Source organism: Malus domestica, chromosome 17 (genome assembly GCF_042453785.1).
Source record: "Malus domestica chromosome 17, GDT2T_hap1".
NCBI lineage: Eukaryota > Viridiplantae > Streptophyta > Magnoliopsida > Rosales > Rosaceae > Malus > Malus domestica.
The window spans coordinates 28,462,385-28,483,193 of NC_091677.1; the positions used below are offsets into that span (position 1 = coordinate 28,462,385).

General features: G+C 39.8%; 2 protein-coding genes and 1 long non-coding RNA gene across 3 annotated transcripts; 1 reads left to right on the top strand and 2 right to left on the bottom strand.

Moving 5' to 3' along the window:
- Positions 1 to 2,745: 2,745 nt before the first annotated feature.
- LOC139193841 (uncharacterized) lies at positions 2,746 to 3,216 on the bottom strand. Its single transcript, XR_011578345.1, has 3 exons — positions 3,080 to 3,216; positions 2,899 to 2,996; positions 2,746 to 2,815 (listed from the first exon to the last, which is right to left on the bottom strand). It is a non-coding gene; the product is annotated as an uncharacterized lncRNA (long non-coding RNA).
- A 5,416-nt stretch (positions 3,217 to 8,632) lies between these two features.
- On the top strand, positions 8,633 to 12,012 carry LOC103405548 (uncharacterized). The gene is made up of 8 exons (XM_008344562.4): positions 8,633 to 9,002; positions 9,506 to 9,537; positions 9,969 to 10,069; positions 10,177 to 10,249; positions 10,440 to 10,471; positions 11,055 to 11,145; positions 11,297 to 11,408; positions 11,506 to 12,012. The coding sequence occupies exons 1-8, from the start codon at positions 8,904 to 8,906 to the stop codon at positions 11,809 to 11,811; spliced, it is 846 nt and encodes a 281-aa protein (XP_008342784.3). The 5' UTR covers positions 8,633 to 8,903; the 3' UTR covers positions 11,812 to 12,012.
- Positions 12,013 to 12,352: 340 nt separating this feature from the next.
- Positions 12,353 to 13,700, bottom strand: LOC103405549 (uncharacterized). The gene is made up of 4 exons (XM_008344563.3): positions 13,501 to 13,700; positions 13,164 to 13,322; positions 12,857 to 12,985; positions 12,353 to 12,724 (listed from the first exon to the last, which is right to left on the bottom strand). Exons 1-4 carry the CDS (start codon positions 13,624 to 13,626, stop codon positions 12,557 to 12,559), a joined length of 582 nt encoding a protein of 193 aa, XP_008342785.3. The 5' UTR covers positions 13,627 to 13,700; the 3' UTR covers positions 12,353 to 12,556.
- Positions 13,701 to 20,809: the final 7,109 nt, after the last annotated feature.

Consider the following 20,809-nt stretch of genomic DNA (forward strand, 5'->3'; position numbering starts at 1 on the left):
CGAGTCCAGGGAAAAATCACATGCCCTTGATCAAACCTTCCTAATTCCAAGAGGAGATGGAGATTTACGAAAGAAAGCTCCAGTGGCACATAACTCTGCTCATGACCCCCTTGTCCTACAACTTCTTGAGGAAGTAAACAAGTTGAAGGCTGAACGTCAGGCTGAAATACCTGACTGGAACCAACCCAGGCCTGGCCCTCTTACAAGGAGGATCCTCAACACCCTCCTTCAAGCAAAGACAAAGCAGAAGCTTGGCTTGCAACTTTATACTGGAAAAGAGGACCCGATTGAGCACCTTAACCTCTTTGAGTCCACCATGGCATACCGGATGCACACCGACGAAGAGCGATGTCTTCTCTTCCCCTCCACCCTCTCTGGCGGAGCTCTAAATTGGTATTGTCGTCTTACACCTGAGACGGTAGACTCATTTGAGGAATTGAGGAAACTATTTGTTTCCCAACACATTTTCCAAACCGATCGCTTGCACTCTGCAGATGACCTGTACACTATCCGCCAGAGGCCAGACGAGTCATTACGTATGTATGCTGGCCGCTTCAGCCATGAATACTCCCGGTGTGCCGAGGCAGACGACAAGACTGCCCTCAAAGCCTTCACGGCAGGCCTACGTGATTGTTTCTTTAAATACATGATCAATGCCAATACTTGGAAGACTTACTCTGAGGTGATGGCGCAGGCTTATAACCATGCCTCCGCCGAGGCAAAGACATATCAGGAGAAACCCCCTCACCCAACGCCATGGAGGAAGAACTAGCAATAGCTAAAGTTTGACGGTTGGGAAGATCATCCAATGTTTCTCTAGTACAGGACTCTAACAAAGACCCTGAAGACTCCGACATTGCAAACTCAGACTTAGAGCTAAAGCTAGAAGAGCCCTCATCACTAGAACTTCCAGGCTCTGACATCTACAATAAGAAGAAACAAATTCTATCACTACATGCATGATCAAAACATAAGGAAGTTCCTATATTACCCACATGAAGATGGTGCAAAGCGATGCCGGAACCCTTCTCAATCAGAAAGCAATCCGTCTTCCACAGTCACTACAAAACAAGCAAATGAAGACCGTGTCAAGCGCCAAAAAAAAAAAAAAACAGCTTCATCCAAAAAGCTTCACCCGAAAAGCTTCACCTCCAAAACTTCACCCAAAAAGCTTCATCCAAAAAGTTTCACCCAAAAAGCTTCACCTAAAAAAGCTTCACCCAAAAAAAAAAAACTTCACCTCCAAAAAGCTTCACCCAAACAGCTTCACCTAAAAAAGCTTCACCCACAAAGCTTCACCTAAAAAGCTTCACCCACAAAGCTTCACCCAAAAAGCTTCACCTCCAAAACTTCACCCAAAAAGCTTCATCCAAAAAGTTTCACCCAAAAAGCTTCACCTAAAAAAAGCTTCACCCAAAAAAAAAAAAAAAAAAAAAAAAAAAAAAAAACTTCACCTCCAAAAAGCTTCACCCAAACAGCTTCACCTAAAAAAGCTTCACCCACAAAGCTTCACCTAAAAAGCTTCACCCACAAAGCTTCACCCAAAAAACTTCACCCGAAAAGCTTCACTTAAAAAAGCTTCACCTACACAGCTTCACCTAAAAAAGCTTCACCTAGAAAGCTCCCTCTACATACTTTCACCTACAAAGCTTCACCATCAAAGCTTCACCTCGAAAGCTTCATCTACAAAGCTTCATCTACAAAGCTTCACCATCAAAGCTTCACCCAAAAAGCTTCACCTAAAAAAGCTTCACCCAAAAAAAAACTTCACCTCCAAAAAGCTTCACCCAAACAGCTTCACCTAAAAAAGCTTCACCCACAAAGCTTCACCTAAAAAGCTTCACCCACAAAGCTTCACCCAAAAAACTTCACCCGAAAAGCTTCACTTAAAAAAGCTTCACCTACAAAGCTTCACCTAAAAAAGCTTCACCTAGAAAGCTTCACCTACATAGCTTCACCCAGAAAGCTTCACCATCAAAGCTTCACCTAGAAAGCTTCAACACCAAAGCTTCACCTACAAAGCTTCAACACAAAACCTTGCTCCAAATAAACAAATTTTGTTCACAAAACCCAAGATGCCCTTGAACTTGTACAAAAACACAGGTCAACACAAACATTTGTTTTGTTCTACACCCACAACATCCCTGTCATAACCAAACAAGCAATTATGTATATGTTTCCAAACATATTATAATAGATCCAACAACAAGCCAAAGTCCCAAGTTTCATAATGGACAAAAGTACAAGCAATTCATCAATAATGAAGGTGCTACAAAACTTGGAATCTGCCCCAAAATAGAAATCCAACCCAAGAGACTTTTTCTCTCTCTCCCTCTTCCGCCTCCTTTCATCTATCAAATTTCTGCAACCTCTGCTCTTCTCCAATGGAGCTGAATTTTGGACACCCTATAGTTTTTGAGCATATGAACAACTTTCAAGAAGGAACCATTTCTGTTTGAGCGACGGAAATTAAAGTGTTGAAGCTCCAAACATGACAGTCGGATTCTTGCAGATTTCGAAGCTGCTATGATGTTTCGAAGATCTGGAAATATTTAACCATTAGTTCATTCTGAATTTTTGATATGTTATGAAAGAGACGATGAGGCACAACTTCAATGAAGAAAGCATGCTGATCTGAACAATAGAAAATGGAGTTTCGAAGCTCACAACAAATCTGACGGGTTGACAGAAAAATAATAACCAGTCATTCATCATACCTAAATTTCTTGAGTTATATAGCTCCAAGGGATCTCAAATTTGGATATGTTGTAGTTCACAAGCTGAGGAACAACTTCAATGAAGAAAGCATGCTGATCTGAGCAAGAGAAAATAGAGTTTCAAAGCTCACAACAAATCTGACGGGTTGACAGACAAATGATAAACAGTCACTCATCATACCTGGATTTCTGGAGTTATACTGCTCCGAGGGACCTCAAATTTGGATATGTTGTAGTTCACAAGTTAAGGAACAACTTCGATGAAGAAAGTATGTTGATCTGAACAAGAGAAAATGGAGTTTCGAAGCTCACAACAAGTCTGACAGGTTGACAGAAAAATGATGAACAGTCACTCATCATACCTGAATTTCTGGATTTGTACTGCTCCGATGGATCTCAAATTTGGATATGTTGTAGCTGACAAGGTGAGGAACAACTTCGATGAAGAAAGTATGTTGAGATGAACAAGAAAAAATGGAGTTTAGAAGCTCACAACAAGTATGACGGGTTAACAGAAAATTGATGAACAGTTACTCATCATACCTGAATTTCTGGAGTTGTACTGCTCCGATGGATCTCAAATTTGGAGATGTTGTAGTTCACAAGATAAGGAACAACTTTCATGAAGACGACTTTGCGATCTGAGTTATAGAGAATGGTGTTATCTTGCATCCACTCAGGCTGATTAGTGGAAACGAAAAGCAATTCCACCAAAGAAAATATGAAAAAGAGAGAAAAGCTACTAATTGCACTTGATCTTGTCTAGTCAATAGCATGCAGCATCAAACACACAAAAGTTGGAAATATTTTTAGATAAGGCATATGCGAATGTGTGACATCGAAACAAGGATTCGTTACTTTGACAAATTAGTAACAAGCGAGACACCTCATTCGGCAACTCTCTTCGCCTGAAGACTTGGGGGACTCCCACCATATGCTACTGCACCTTGATACTCGGCAGTCTCACAACCACTCAGTGACTTGGATTTTTCAAGTCTCCAACCGAGAAGTTTTCCTCACTCGGGAAATCAAGGGAACACTACCTCAAACTACATGCTTCACTCACAAAGCTTCAACAATACAGGTTTCAACAAAAGCAAAAATTCAAAGAACTTTATGAAGAAGGCTTTGGTGTATTTAACACAATATGTTGAAATGAAGCAAAGCTTATTTATTAATATTTTCGATAAGCCACAAATATGTACATATACATGAGTCAAAATAAACAAACAAAAGGGAGCCTTCACAAAGGTTGCTTAGGGGAAGTCTCAGCAGTCGGTAGAGCCCCAGAAAGAGAAAGCACCGGAGGGTGGTTATCCGGAGCCTCAGTACTTGACAAAACCCCAGAAGGAGGAGGCATTGGAGGTTCATCATTTGAAGCTTCATTACCAGGTACAGCCCCAGAGGACGAAGGCAATAAATGCCTTTGGAACAAACCCACAAACCGCTGATGATCAAGTAAAACCTTACCATCAGATTCCTTCATCTGGTCAAGCTTCCTCTTCATGTTTGTAGCATAGTCATGGGCGAGCCGGTGCAACTGCTTATTCTCATGCTTGAGCCCTCTAATCTCCTGTTTGAGACTCATCACTTCAGCAGCCAATGATTCAACTTGGCGGGTTCTAGCAAATAGGCGTTGGGCCATATTAGACACAGAACCTGCACACTGAACACTAAGAGCCAGAGAGTCCTTAACAGCCAACTCATCAGACCGTTTGGAAAGTAGTCTGTTATCTTTGGGAGTGAGAAGGTTCCTGGCCACCACTGCAGCGGTCATATCATTCTTCATCACAGAATCCCCAACGGTAAGAGGACCAGTAGGGGATATGAAGGATGGGCGCCATATGTTGTCTGGAGAAGGCGTGGCTGTCTCTTCTCCAAGGTTCAAGTCAAAACGACGGTCAGAGGGTCCAGACATTTTCAAATGTGTTGAAGAAGGAAGAGGTCAGACAAATCAAGATCTTAGAAGTGCAAGAAATGAGCTTCTACTGGTAGAGATTCAAGTGTGCTGTGGAACTTAATGCCAGCCTCTATAAAAATCTGCACTCGACGGAGCTTCAGAAATCGAAGAGGCGTTTGCTTTCTCAAAAGCTGGGCTGCTCAGAGACCACGAGGGCCGATCTCAGAAATCGAAGAGGCGTTTGCTTTCTCAAAAGCTGGGCTGCTCAGAGACCACGAGGGCCGATCTCAGAAATCGAAGAGGCGTTTGCTTTCTCAAAAGCTGGGCTGCTCAGAGACCACGAGGGCCGATCTCAGAAATCGAAGAAGCACCTGCTTTTTCAGCCTCGTCAGCACCTGTCACATGCACAATCAGCTTTGCGAAAATTACGGGCAATCTGTCGAAGATTTCTGGTGAAGTAAAAAGAACGTGAATCTTACTGTTCAATCACCGCTCTCCATATGCACCATCAACTCCTCGGGTACCACATATAACTTTTTCAAAGATCTCTGACAAAGTTTAGGCACGAGAATTTCGAAGTTCCAGCTACCCTACTATTACCCATAAGGGTAAAGGAACAGCACCACTGCTTGACAACTGGAAAGTCCCTATGTGTGTCGACCTCCGTGTTTTGCGGCAAGACAGGTTGGCAAGAACGTCCAACCTTTACTCACATTCGAGAAAAGACTCCCAACATAATTACTTTCTCAAAAACCGGAGTAGCACCGCTTTCCGAATCTCGAGAGTCAGATCCTTGACGGGATTGCTTGTTCGAAAACCAAAGAGGCACAACTCTCAGAACTTCGAGAGCCAGATTTCCTTAGATAAAGCTTGTCTGTAATCTTCACACGTAACATCAGCTTTCCAGATACCACATACCACTTTTTCAAAGTGCTCTGACAAAATTAAAACACGTGAAGCTGGCAGCTCCCACTACATTGCTGTGACCAAGAAGGGTAAAGGAATAGCATTACTACTTGTTATTGGGAAATCCCTATATACATTGACCTCCCTCCTCAACGGACAGGCAAACCTGCAAAAATGCTCAACCCTTTCTCGCATTCGAAAAGGAACCCTCAACATAACCTCTCGAAATACTCAGCTTTATTTCCCCCCGATAATACCGCAGCAAATAAGCCACACCAAGAACAAGAGTATCTCATATCATCAGGGTCGAAAGCAAGAGTATCCCATATCATGCTTTCTCCCTATCTTTGTCTTTGTCCTTGTCCACACTTGCAGGACAAGGAGAAAGAGAGCAGTCAGTCGGAACCTGAAATCAAACCTCCAATTTGGAACTGACTGCCTGGAGCCTTTGCCTGGTTGCTTACTTAGCATTGCTATCGAGTACTCATCCTCAACTGCTGTCAAGGTCACGAATTCCACCGGCAAATACCTCATGACAGTTGATCAGATATTGGCTATTTACACTGAAGCTGCCAAGCGTGGATGAGTCACTATGAAGGAATGTTCTGAAGGACCATTAAAATGCAAAGGTTGCACACCACTTCTGCCATGCAAAAGATTGAAGCAGAAGGTTCAACGGTGAGCTGAAACAGATCACTACAGCATGACACCTTTCCATACCACATTCATTATTCCGTCAACAGCAAAAGTATCCCATATCATCAAGGTCGAACGTACTCTAGATTTGATGGACTTGTTTTGACCCTCAAATTTTTGAGTCGGCCTTATACTCTGAAGGGCACCAGAAAACCCTCCAGCACAGTTCAAGAATAAGCTTGTGGAAAGTTACTTCTTCAAAAGCAAAAGTATCTCATATCATCTCTTATCCATTTGCTTCTCCTTATCCTGGCAGTTGAATGAGAGACAAGGAGAAGGAGAACAATCAACCGGAAGCCGAAGTCAAACCTCTGATCCTGGGTTGCTTACTTGGAAGTTTGACTGCTTACCTTGTCTGTCACCTCTTTCGGCAGATCTCCTAGCTCGGCGACTTGGGGGACTCCTACTATAGGGTTTGTATCACACTTGACTAAGCCCGAAACTACAACTAAGCTTTAAGTGAAATTGATACATTACCTTGTGCGTCAACATCAGCTAAGTACACCATTCCCGGATGGAGGAAAGGTACTTCCAGAGAAGGGCAGATGAAGATCAGACCACACTTCGGTACTTAGAAGTTTCGTGATTACTCAAGGGATTGGATCTTGCAAGTCCCCAACCGAGGAGTTTCCCTCACTCGGGAACTTAGGGGAGCACTGTTTGTACCATACTTGACCAATCCCGAAACTACCGAGCACCGGCCAACGCTATACTGTCAAGGACCCAGAAGAGTTCCCCTCCGACCAGGAGGCCAATCACTACTCGACACGTGTCAAGATTAGAAGCCAATCAGAGCGCATCACGTGTCGACATCAAGAACCAATCATAACATGACACATGTCAATGTGACAAAGCTACAAGTTTTTCTATAAATAGGGGTCATTCCCCCACAATATTGCCTAATGCCATTTTGTGTTAAATCATTCACAAGAACTCACTAAATTGAGAGCTTGATCCTTTGTACTTGTGTAAACCCTTCACTACTAATAAGAACTCCTCTACTCCGTGGACGTAGCCAATCTGGGTGAACCACGTACATCCTGTGTTTGCTTCTCTGTCTCTATTCATTTACGTACTTATCCTCACTAGTGACGGAAGCAACCAAGCGAAGGTCACAAAACCTGACACTTTCTGTTGTACCAAAGTCTTCGCTGATTTTGTGCATCAACATATGAAAATCTTCTTCTTTTTTTTCACGAGAGATGTTGGTAAATGGAAATGATCTAAGCTTGTGAAAGGGGCATTGCAATCCCATATACCGAGGAAATGAGGTGACCCTCCAACTTCAAGCAACCTCTCTCTACCAAATCAAACTCTTAGTTAATTTTCATATTCATACCACTTAGTACTACGGTCAAGTAATATTTTTTTTTATTTGTAAATGAGATGTTTTAGGATTTGATTATCGTCAAGGCAAATTTAAACTAAATTATTGTTAGTTCATTGCGAGGTTAAGATCATCTCCAGTTGAGGCTCTAAATAGGGACAACCATCATATAAAATGGTATATATAAGGACAAAATGAATCTCCAATGGAACGAAAGTGAGTCTCTGAGGTATAGGAACTCATTGGATATATATTGTATGTCCTCATAGATAGGAACAACCTTGAGTGGAAAATGAAGTCTACAATCTTGATTGTAGTTTTTAATGCTTTTAATTAATTAAAAAATGGTTAAAATAAACAAAAAAATGTGCACTATGAGTGGAAAATCATATCCACAATCTTGAGTGAAGATTTTTCTTTTAATGCTTTTAATTTTAATGTTTTTAGTTAATTAAAAAATAGTTAACATAAGTAAAATATGTGCACCTAATCAAATAATCACGTAAAATAATAAAAACTTTAAATTTAGGGATACTAATATAAAAGGAGAAAGATTCTCTCATCTCTATTTTTTCCTTCTCTCCCTCCTCTATTATTTAAACAGTTACGGTTAAGTCACGTCAACATCTTATATTAATTTTTTATAGAAAGAGAAAGACAAAATAGAGATTGTGAGATGAAGGGATGGAAAGAGGAAGGGGAAAATTCTTAGTCCAATATAAAGGCTCTACCATTGGAGGCAATATTCTTTTAGGAACACAAAAATTCCCTTTAAATTCTTAAATAAGTACTCAAAAGTAATAATTGGAGTCTTTAAATAGAAACTTCCATTGAAGTGCTCTAAGTTCACCTCCTCCCTCTAGTCTAGAACTATAGATAACACCGTTTGTAAAAAATAAAAAATAAAAAACTAACTCTCATCTTCCCATTGGACCTTCCACTCTCATCACAACCGTCGAAAAATCCCCATTTTTTGTTTAATCAGCAAGCACTAAAAGCCTTCGACCAAAAAAAAGCCTTAGATTGACGATCCTAACCGTACGCTTATAAAAAGTAATCTCATCCAACGGCTCCTGCTGTATCTTAATATTACTGACGAGGACACTCGTGAAAATGACTGAATGAGGAAGAAGAGCTCGCTCTGTGATCGTCTCTTTTACAGAGAGAGAAAACCGAGAGAGAGAGAGAGAGAGAGAGAGAGAGAGAGAGAGAGAGAGTACCAAATTATCAATCTTTAATCCTACCAAATTAATCTACCAAGTTCCCATCAAGTTCCAAGTTCCAACCCTCAGCAACCGGTAACTTCAGATTCAAATTTCATCTCAGTGCTTCTGAATCCTGATCCCAAATCTGGAAGATGGAGAAGGAACCGGTGGTACCGAACCAGCAAGAAGAAACGGAAGCTGAAGCTTTGGAGCTTGTTCTTTTTCAAGTGCCTGAATGTTACGTGTACTTGGTAATATACATACACACATACTTACATTCATGCATACATCATGTGCCCGAATCCTTGTGCTTTCCTGAATTTTTTGAGTAATTCTGTTAATGGGTATCTTGGGAATGCATAATTCAACTAGATTTCTTGATGAACATTGGTGCATGTACTAGTTGAATGAATGAATATTGCAGGCGTGCAATTGCCAATGTTGGTTAATTCCGGAGTTAAATGTTAATTAAAATTTGTTTAATTTGTGGTAATTTGAGTGCAAAATTAGGGTAATGGAGGAATAGTTTAATTTTGTTTTGCTAGTTCAAGTGTTGACAGTAAATCCCTTTTCAGCTAGTAACCACTTAGTGCTTGTTTTCGATCTGCCATCAAATACAAAATCATGGCTCTTGGTTTTCAGTTTACAAGTAATCATAAGGATTCGATAATGCGAGAAATGTTTGGTTACTCTTGTATGGCGGTTCTTGAAGTTATTTGTGGTGTCAAGCTATTTTGTAATGTAACTTTTGCAGATACCGCCGAGGAAAAGTGCAGCTTCATACAGGTTTTGCTCAACTCATGGAATAAAAAATAGGATATTCATCTGACAGTTTATTTATGATTAATCTGATACGATGCCATCTGTTATCATGATTGATATGAGTTATTTGTAATTTTAATTCGGTCCACACATCGATTAGTTACCACAAAATGAAGCTTACAATTAGGCTAGATTGTATGAGTTTTTCGTAATCTATTTTGGGGATAAGTTTTCTGAGATTGAGTTAGATTGACACAAAACCAAGGAATCAACAAATAAACAGATAAACAAACGGAGATGAGTTTTATTAGTCCGGATATTGGGTGCTTCTTAACCATAGAAGTTAGAACAAACAAACAAAAAGAAGAGTAATCTATCTATTGGCGTTGATTACTGGCGGAACTCTTTATTGCATGTGTTGGAGATGAGTTTTACGTCTCTGAAGTTTATTTCAGGGCTGATGAATGGGATGTAAACAAATGGGTATGGGAAGGGATATTGAAAGTAATCAGCAAAGGAGAAGAGTGCATTATCAGACTTGAAGATAAGAACACCAGTGAGGATATTTTAGTTGTTATATAAGATGTAAACTGTGTTGTATGCCTTCCTTTTGTAGCATGGGACATTTTGTTATTTAAAATGTAAGGTGATATATCCTTGCAGGTGAACTATATGCTCGGGCGTTTTTGAGAAATGGAGAGCCTTATCCAGTGGAACCTGTAATTGATAGCAGCAGGTTTATCCTAATTCTCACTAACTGGAACGCATCTTTATTGGACTTCTCATGTTAAAACATCACGCGCCTAAATTACTTACAAGAAGATTCCTTTGCATTAAGTTTATCGAGGAGCATAATCTTATGTAAGTTTTAACTTATGCATTTTGATTAGTTTCTAGAGGGTGACTGAATGTTATTTGTTCTGCAGATATTTTGTTCTACGTGTAGAGGAGAACATTGGTGAGCTTATATACTTTCTCATTGTTGCAATCTCTAATGATTTAGTGAATCCTACTAGCCTATTGTTGGAACAATTCAAAGAGTGTTTTAGCTTGTATTTCCATTCGTACCTAGAACTAGAAGATATTGGGTGAAAAATTGCCTTAGATCAAGAGAAACCATGGAAATTCATCCTCTGATACATATCCATTCTAGGCATGTGAACTTTCCTTTACTGCGTGCATGACTTTTAAACTTCCAAATAGATGGCCTGTAGTGGGAGAGGGCTAGTAATTACAAGCCTTCCATTTGTCCATAGTGGCTTGGACAAGAGTAGACTAGAACGTTGAAGTTAATTAGTGCCATCATCATGTGGTGTTTTGCCACAAAATCATAGACGAGGAAGTTGACCAAGAATTGCAACTCGTATCTAAGTATTATGCCACTTCTTTTGTTTCATTTTATTTTTCTTAGCTCTTGTATTCCTGTTTCCCCAAAGTTTTGTGCCAGACAGCAATGCAATTTCGGGCTTCTTAGACAAATTTTTATTTCCTTTGATTTGTTCATGTCATGTATGATCCTCATTACATTGAAATTGATGCAGATGGTCGACTTCGGCATGCATTCATTGGCCTTGGATTTCGAGAAGGAACAGAAGCTTATGATTTCCAAGCCACCTTGCATGATCACATGAAGTATGTCCTATATGTACAGTGACAATTTTGCGTATTCTTCATTTTCTACTATAACATTTTTAGAAGCTTTTGATTTGATTTTTAATGCATGTGTATCAGAGGATGAATTTCCGTCTATCGAGCTCATGTACCTTTCTAAATTGTTTTGAAGATATCTGGACAAAAAGAAAACTGCGGAAGAGATGGAACAAAAATTTCAGCAAACTTCCTCAGTTGATTACAGCTTAAAAGAGGGGGAGACTATTGTACTACAATTAAAGAATGTTAGTGATCTGCATCGCATTTTCTTTCAAGATGTGTGGTTTTGACTTATGCTACTTACTGGAGCATGCTGATTGAATTTCTTTTCGGTGTCAACAGAAAACTGCTGAAATCGTGAAGTCCAAGGTTTCTGAGAACAACTCCTCACCAGAGAAAAAGGCTAACAAAAAAGAATCCTTGATTTGTATCAAACCACCACCTCCTCCCCCGGCACCACTTTCGCCTTCTGCTACTGTTGACAAGTCTTCCTCAAACTTGCCTTCAAATCTCAACCTTGAGGGAACTTCTAAGCACGAGGCCTCAGAATCACCGGAACATGAGTCGAAAGAAACAAGCTCTTCCGGGAATCAAAGCACTCAAGATATACCAGATGACGACTTTGGGGATTTTCAGACAGCTGTTTAATACGAATCGATAAACTTTGATATGAGATATCAAACGCCTGAAGATGTCGTTCGCTTTTTGATGCATTGCGCGTTTGTGACGGTTTAGATTTTGTTTGTACAAAAATTTGGTTGATCTGGTGCATACAAAAGTGAAGTTACTGAGAAAGCAAAATTTGCAAATTATAAAAATTAGAGGGAAGAAAAGAAACTTATATGGAAAGATCTTTAAAATTGCACTGCAGGTAATTTTGTGAAAACAACTTGAATTACTACATGGCAATAATGTATCAATCTTTCTAAATACTTAATCGTTAGTTCGTGTGTGCTTAATTTGTTTTTTAAAAAACATTAAAAAAAAGGAACATCACTGGTCTTTTATGGATGAGGATCTCTCTGATCCTCTTTGTGAGGATCCATGAGATCAATTCATTTTGATCGTTCATCGTACATAGTTCATTTTGATCGTTCATCGTACATCGTGCGATTAGCTTTTGTTAGTCACTGTTTGTGTTTCATTCAAAATGATTTATGATTGCAAAATGACTGATGAACATATAGGATAAACTAATCTCTAGGATCCTCACAAAGAGGATCTGATTAGGATCCTATTCCATCTTTTATTTCGAAGTACATGATGAGTAGAGCACACCGAGAACTTGAATGTGCCATATCATCGAAATCAAAGATACTTCAAACTACTCTACTAGTCTTGCTGCATGCATGTTGCAGTGCATGCCAATTGCAAATTCTACAAGTTGGTAGAGCTATAGCCTGAAACCGATAAGTATAGACATCAAAAATACCAAAACGATAAGCAACGTGGAAATATTCGCCAACAAACTCGCTATCTGATCATCATCTTCATCTTCTTCTGCATATATGCCGCTCTCACTCATACTACTCTTACTCGTGGTACTGGACGCTGCAGGCATCTGTTATATATACACACAGACACACAACACACACATATAAATGTGATGATCGACATGTTTAATGGAAGCTGATTGATTGATCACGAAAAGGAGAAATTATAACTAGTTTTAATTCATAAAAATTTACATTACCTGCAGCATTAGACCAGACAAGGAACACTTGATATCAGCAATTGTACTTGCCATCTCCATGAACTTATCCTCCAAATCGGCATTTAATCTCTTTAATTCTTCATAATCTTCTCCTTGTTTCTTCATCATCTATAAATGATATAAATAAATAAGTAATACATCTTAAAAGATTAAAAAAAAAAAACAAACAGAATGCAATCGACGTTGCTTTATAATTCCCCATCAAAAGGGCATGAAAAGTTGGTTGATTTGATTTGTGACCCAAATTAATTTATTGATGAAGGTTGATGATGATTCGATATAATACCGAAAGCTGATCTGTTTGAGGCTTTGGCTGTGGCCTGTGGGAGTGTAGCTTGGCTTCTAGCCTGGAGAGGTTGCTCTTTATGTCACGAATTTCTTTCTCGATACGTGCATTCTTTTCCCCATTGGCTTCCAGTGCAACTGCAACCTCTTCTTCCATAAACTACCCATGCACGTACAGAAAATATATATGCTTACTTAATAAAATCATTTGATTAATGTACTTACTCGATCAAGTCTCTACAGTCTCGTCATATATATATATACACATATATATACACATACATACGTACATACATACATACATACATATATATATATATATATATATATATAGATACCTGGTTTTGGTTGCCCAGCAGAGGTTGAACTGATGAGTCTGAAGGAGAATGCCGATGATAACAGAATTGAAAGGGTAACAAGGGTTGCACCCGTCTACTGCTGCTTGCTGATTTTGCAGCTCCCATGCTTTCCTTTCTTGAACAATACTAGTACTTTGATTGGATTGGAATCAAGAAATTCCTTAACAACAAGATTCAAGTGAGATGGAAATGTCAAAGATTTAATACGCGAAACCAGCTCCGCTTTTCTTTCCTTGTTTGGCTCAGCTGGGTAACTTGGCAAGTTTGCAACCAAATAACAGGCAACTTTCTAGGAGCTACTTATTCCTGATAATTAGTTTGTTTAGTTATGCTAGTGTCATGGCCGGGAGATAGACGAGACCGAGTCTAGCACCGAAATTGTCATTGTGTGACACTGAGATAACTCTAGAGCTTTCATTTAGTGACACTAAATAACTACAAGCCTATTCTCTAGCTAAAAAAAAAAAGTTCATTGACGCGTGCCAATGGTACGTATTTTTTCTCATACAATGGCGTTCTAAGATTCATATAGCCGACCCCACTCAGTGAAGAAAGCTTTGGTGTATTTAACACAATACGTTGAAATGAAGCAAAACTTATTTATTGATATCTCCGATAAGTTACAAATATGTACATATACATGAGTCAAAATAAACAAACAAGAGGGAGCCTTCACAAAGGTTGCTTAGGAGAAGTCTCAGCAGTCGGTAGAGCCCCAGAAAGAGAAGGCACCGGGGGGGGGATCATTCGGAGCCTCAGTATTGGACAGAACCCTAGAAGGAGGAGGCATCGAATGTTGATCATTTGGAGCTTCAATACGCGGTACAGCCCCAGAAGACGAAGGCAATAAATGCCTTTGGAACAAACCCACAAACCGTTGATGATCAAGTAAAACCTGACCATCAGATTCCTTCATCTGGTCAAGCTTCCTCTTCATGTTTGTAGCATAGTCATGTGCGAGCCGGTGCAACTGTTTATTCTCATGCTTGAGCCCTCTAATCTCTTGTTTGAGACTCATCACTTCAGCTGCTAATGATTCAACTTGGCAGGTTCGAGCAAATAGGCGCTGGGCCATATTAGACACAGAACCTGCACACTGAACACTTAGAGCCAGAGAATCCTTAACAGCCAACTCATCAGACCGTTTGGAAAGTAGTCTGTTATCTTTGGGAGTGAGAAGGTTCCTGGCCACCACCGCAGCAGTCATATCATTCTTCACCACGGAATCCCCCAACGGTAAGCGGACCAGTAGGGGATAAGAAGGATGGGCGCCATATGTTGTCTGGAAAAGGCGTGGCTGCCTCTTCAACGAGGTTCAAGTCAAAACGACGGTCGGATGGGCCAGACATTTTCAAAGGTGTTGAAGAGAGAAGAGGTTGGACAAATCAAGATCTTAGAAGTGCAAGAATGGAGCTTCTACTGGTGAAGATTCAAGTGTGCTTTGGAACTTAATGCCAACCTCTATAAAAATCTGCACTCGACGGAGCTTCAGAAATCGAAGAGGCGTCTGCCCAGAAATCGAAGAGGCGTTTGCTTTCTCAAAAGCTGGGTTGCTCAGAGACCACGAGGGCCGACCTCAGAAATCGAAGAGGTGTTTGCTTTCTCAAAAGCTGGGTTGCTCAAAGACCACGAAGGCCGATCTCAGAAATCGAAGAGGCGCTTGCTTTCTCAAAAGTTAGGCTACTCAGAGACCACGAGGGCCGATCTCAGAAATCGAAGAGGCACCTGCTTTTTTTAGCCTTGTCAGCACATGTCACATGCACACTCAGCTTTGCTGAAATTACGGGCATTCTGTTGAAGATTTCTGGTGAAGTAGAAAGCACGTGAATCTTACTGTTCAATCATCCACTTTCCACACGCACCATCAGCTCATGGGTACCATAGATAACTTTGCCAAAGATTTCTGACAAAGTTTAGACACGTGAAGCTTGCAGCTCCCACTACATCGCTATGACCAAGAAGGGTAAAAGAATAGCAAAGAAACAGCATTAACAAAGTTTAGATACATAAATTTTGAAGGTCTAGCTACCATATTATTACCTACAAGGGTAAAGGAACAGCATCGCTGCTGGATAATTGGAAAGTCCTTGTGTGTCAACCTCTGTGCTCTGTGGCAAGGTAGACTAGCAAACATGCCCAACCTTTACTTACATTCGAGAAAACACTCCCAACAAGATTGCTTGCTCCAAAATCGAAGAGGCACCGTCCTCCGAATCTCGAGAGCCAGACTCCCAACATGATTACTTTCTCAAAAATCGAAGAGACACCGCTCTCCGAATCTCGAGAGCTAGACTCCCAGCAGGATTGCTCTCTCAAAAATCGAAGAGGCACCGTTTTCCGAATCTCGAAAGCCAGATCTCCGACAGGATTGCTTGTACGAAAACCGAAGAGGCATCGCTTTCTCAACTTCGAGAGCCAGATCTCATTGGATAAAGCTTGTCTGTAATCTTCACACGCAACATCAGCTTTCCAGATACCACAGACCACTTTTTCAAAGTGCTCTAACACACGTGAAGCTGGCAGCTCCCACTACCGTGCTATGACCAAGCAGGGTAAAGGAATAGCATTACTACTTGTTGTTAGGGAAACTCCTATATATGTTGACCTCCATCCTCAACGAACATGCATACCTGCAAAAATACTCAACCCTTCCTCATATTTGAGAGGGCACTCCCAACGAAGCCTCTCGAAATACTCAGCTTTCTTTCCCCCCGATAATACCTCTGCAAACAAGCTACACCAGAGCAAGAATATCTCATATCATCAGGGTTAAAAGCAAGAGTATCCCATATCATGTTTTTTCCCTGTCTTTTCCTTTGGCCTTATTCTTACCTGCAAGACAAGGAGAAAGAGAGCAATCAATCAGCACTTGGAATCAAGCTTCCAGTCAGGAACTAACTGCCTGGAACCCCTTACCTGATTACTTACCTGGCATTGCTCTCGAGTACCCATCTTCAACATCTTATGCTTTCAGAGAAGATACTACATCTGCATGAGGAACAGATAGGGAAAGTGAGAAGGATACAAGGAAGCATGTGGAGACAAGCATAACAGAACACGTGCCGATACATCCACTACATTGTCAACAGCAAAAAAAGTATCTCATATCAGCAGGGTCGAACGTACTCTAGATTTGATGGACGTGTTTTGACCCTCAAATTCTTCAGTCGGCTTTATACTCTGGAGGAAACCAGAAAATCCTCCAGCCCAGTTCAAGAATAAGCCTGTGGAAAGTTACTTCTTCAAAAGCAAAAGTATCTCATATCATCTATTCTCATTTTCTTCTCTTTATCCTTCATGCTGCCTGCAAGATAGGGAGAATGAGAACAATCAGCCGGAACTCGAAATCAAACTTCTGATCTGGGACTGATTGCTTGGAGCTCTGATTGCTTACCTTGTCTGTCACCTCTTTCAGCAGATCCCCTAGCTCGGCGACTTGGGGGACTCCTATTACATGGTTTGTATCGCGCTTGACCAAGCCTGAAACTACAAGTAAGCTTCAAGTGAAATTGATACATTACCTTGTGCATCTCCACCAGTTAAAGATACCACCCCTGGATGGAGGAAGTGTACTTCCAGAGAAGACGCCACATCTACCTATGAGACAGTTAAGGCAAGTGAAGACGAGAGCCTGCATCTATGTCATTTGTACTAAATCATTCACTTGTATTCACTAAAGGAGAGCTTGAACCTATGTACTTGCGTAAACCCTTCACAATTAATGAGAACTCCTCTACTCCGTGGACGTAGCCAATCTGGGTGAACCACGTACATCTTGTGTTTGCTTTCCTGTCTCTATCCATTTACATACTTATCCACACTAATGACCAGAGCAATCTAGCGAAGATCACAAACTTAATACTCTATGTTGTACCAAAGTCCTCACTGATTTTGTGCATCAACAATTCTTAAGTCCTTACCTTTTTGCGTTGGTAATGGATGAGTTAACATGACATATTCAAGATGATATTCTTTGGTGTATGCTTTTCGCAGACGATATAGTGTTGATAGATGAAACTCAGGAGGGGTAAATGCGAAGCTTAACTTTTGGAGAGAAGTGTTGGAATCTAAAGGTCTTCGCCTAAGCCGATCAAAGACAAAATATATGGAGTGCAAGTTCATTGCAAATGGAGGCCAAAATGAGTTAGGGGTGAGGATCGGAGATCAGGAAATACCAAAGAGCGACTGTTTTCGCTACCTATGATATATCTTGCAAAAGAACGGAGAATTAGATGGAGATCTCAACTATAGAATACAAGCTGGATGGATGAAGTGGAAGAGTGCTTCCGGCGTGTTGTGTAACCGTGGTAGGCCACTAAAGCTCAAGGAAAAATTTTATAGGACGGCAATAAGGCCGGCGATGCTGTATGGCACAGAATGTTGGGCGGTGAAGCATCAACATGTACACAAAATGGGTTTGGACATGTACAAAGAAGACCTACTGACGCTCCGGTTCGAAGATGGGACTACGGGATAGAGGTTCAGGGCCGAAGGGGTAGAGGTAGACCTAGGAAAACTTTGGAAGAGACCCTAAGAAAAGACTTAGAGTACTTGGATCTAACGGAGGATATGACACAAAACCGCGCAAAATGGTGTTCTAGGATTCATATAGCCGACCCCACTTAGTGGGAAAAGGCTTTATTGTTGTTGTTGTTGAATAGATACGTGCAAGGGATGCTATCAAAACATACAGTACTTGAAAACAAGAAGAAATACCATTCAGGCAAAGGAACAATCTCTTGTTCTACCTATTTCATTCACTAACAACCTAATATTTGAAAGGAATGAGGATGATTTTCGTTTGCGCATTTACTAACATCTAAAGAATGAAGTGATTGGATAACAAACTTTGGATATCTTATACGTACATTCTCATACCTGGAAAAAAAAAATCAAGATATGAAATTACCATGGGGTCTCTTGCGATTCACCATTATTTGACTTGGAAACTTTCCGGGCTCTCTTTGAGCAATTGGATTGGATCAACAAGCTGCCCAATTTGAACTTCAAATTTCCCAATGACAGCTTGTGTGTTTTGCTCTAATCTTGGAAGTATTAGAGTCATTCACTGGGGCCTCGGTTGTAGGCGTTCACCATGTTGCCTTGCTCTTGCATAAATTCTGGATAAGCAGCTCCTAATGGCCATGCAATGGCAGGCCTCACGCACAGCACAAACTTCATTTGATTGTGTCATGGAGTTCATAGCAAGGATAGCATCGAATTTCCTCTCTAACTTTGCAATCTGCGCATTAGAAAAAGGATCATTACCTTTTGTATCTGTGTGTTTTGAGTTTCATTCGCAATTTGCTCGATCGTATAGTAAGGGGCGTAGTTAAACTCAGATTTTAAAGGATTTTAAAAGCCTAATGTAGTCAAGGATTTTAAAGGATTTTGAAATCCATGTAATTCTAAGTATAATTAATCGAGATTTTAATAGTTATTTTAAAAATCTATCTAAATGTAGGTGTATTAAAAAATTAAAGATTTTATAGAATTTCATTAAGTTGTAAATTTTGTGAAATTTAAAAGCAATAAGTATATATAAACCAAATAAAATCTTAGTATATATAACCAAAACCAAATAGAATATTACTTCACACCATAGGATTTCAAATTCATAGACCTCTTTGAATGTTTTACTCTCTCTTCTTCTCACTGCTTGCCAGCCACTTTTTTCGCTTTATCTTCTCCCTTCATCTATGCAATTTTTTCTTCAATTTTCGTTGCTGGGCTATCTCATTTATGGGTTGAATCATTTCTCAAATGGGTTCTTGGGTTCATCTCTATAAATTTCGGATATGGGTTGCCGGGTTCCCTCATTTGTGGATAAATATGATGTTGGATTGCATCATTTCGTTGCTGGGTTGCATCATTTTTTAAATTTTGTTTAATTTAACTCATACCAGAAATCTTTATCGCATGCCCAATTTTTTTTTTTAAATCTGTGCAAAAAGCACCAATCTTTCATAGACTTGTGATCATTTTATCTCATGCCTAATTTTGTATTTGTAAAAAATCGAATGAAAATTGTATTTGTTTTCAAAATTTGATATGTTAAAGATATATTTGTTACCATTTGATTATTTGACAATCAAGATTCAACGTTTTAAAATCTATCAAAATTCATAGAAATTTATTATATAAATGTTCTGAAATCTTTCAAAATCTATATGGATTTTGTAGGCCTCAAACCGTTCCAATTCATTTTACATCTCCCACCGATCTTGAATATCGATTGAAATATAACCTTAATTGATCAAACAACGGTTTATTGGTCATATGCTATGTGCAAGATAAAAAAACACTAGGCTTGAGAGAGAAAAATGGTGTTTTGTTATGGGTTTAGGTGGAGAGCATTTTTGCTCATTATCATAAACTATGGTATATTCTTAATGTACACCTAATTATTTGTCATGTGTCTTTTTATTTAATTTTTGCTACTTTTTTTTCAAAATTGAAAAAGTAACATTCATTGTAAAAGTTAACTAGAGTTAGAAAAAATACACGTAACAAATTATTAGGTGCATGTTAAACATATACTATAATTATAGTAATGACCAGTATACGAGGTGGTACACCACATGTCACTATACAAATAATGGGAAATGTGTGTTAAAAATTTATAACTTAAAAATAAAATTTATCATCACTTTTGTAAAAACAAGTGGTATAATACTTGTGTTCCAGTCACAATGAAAAATTTCTCCACTTTTAAGGGTGTTTGGTTTCAAGAAGAATGAGTCTTTGAAATTACACATGTCTACATCTCATTGGGCCATGTCAGGTGTCATTAAATTTGGATACTGACCCGTAGACCTGTAAACGGGTCGGGTTTATTAGGTTTGGGTCGGGTTCAACCCGACCCGTTAAGTTAACGGGTCACCCGAATCCAACCCGTTAAGCTAACGGGTCACCCGAACCCGACCCGTTAAGCTAACGGGTCACCCGTTTCACCCGTTAACAATTATTATTATTTTTTTTTTTGCATAAAGTTTATTTTTTGTTATTAAGACTTTACTAAAATTACTAAAATATCCTCAACTAACGAGTGCTAACGGGTGTTAACGGGTCCTAACGGGTCTAACGGGTTGACCCAAAGTGACCCGTTATTTAACGGGTTGTTAACGGGTTCACCCGTTAGCGATCCGACCCGTTAAGCATCCACCCAAATACAAATATTAACGGGTTGGGTCGGATCGGGTTAACGGATTGGGTCCAAAATGCCAGGCCTACTGACCCGTCGGTATCCAAGTATTGTACATAAATAATTGAACACGTGGAGGCTAGA

Excerpts from the sequence above, each read along its gene's own strand:
- LOC103405549 (XM_008344563.3), bottom strand. The coding sequence starts at position 13,626 with ATGGGAGCTGCAAAATCAGCAAGCAGCAGTAGACGGGTGCAACCCTTG. Across the intron at positions 12,986-13,163 it reads CTCAAACAGATCAGCTTTCG|ATGATGAAGAAACAAGGAGA; the intron begins GTATTATATCGA and ends TATCATTTATAG. Across the intron at positions 12,725-12,856 it reads TGTCTGGTCTAATGCTGCAG|ATGCCTGCAGCGTCCAGTAC; the intron begins GTAATGTAAATT and ends TATATATAACAG.
- LOC103405548 (XM_008344562.4), top strand. The coding sequence starts at position 8,904 with ATGGAGAAGGAACCGGTGGTACCGAACCAGCAAGAAGAAACGGAAGCT. Across the intron at positions 10,472-11,054 it reads ACGTGTAGAGGAGAACATTG|ATGGTCGACTTCGGCATGCA; the intron begins GTGAGCTTATAT and ends AAATTGATGCAG. Across the intron at positions 11,409-11,505 it reads TTGTACTACAATTAAAGAAT|AAAACTGCTGAAATCGTGAA; the intron begins GTTAGTGATCTG and ends CGGTGTCAACAG.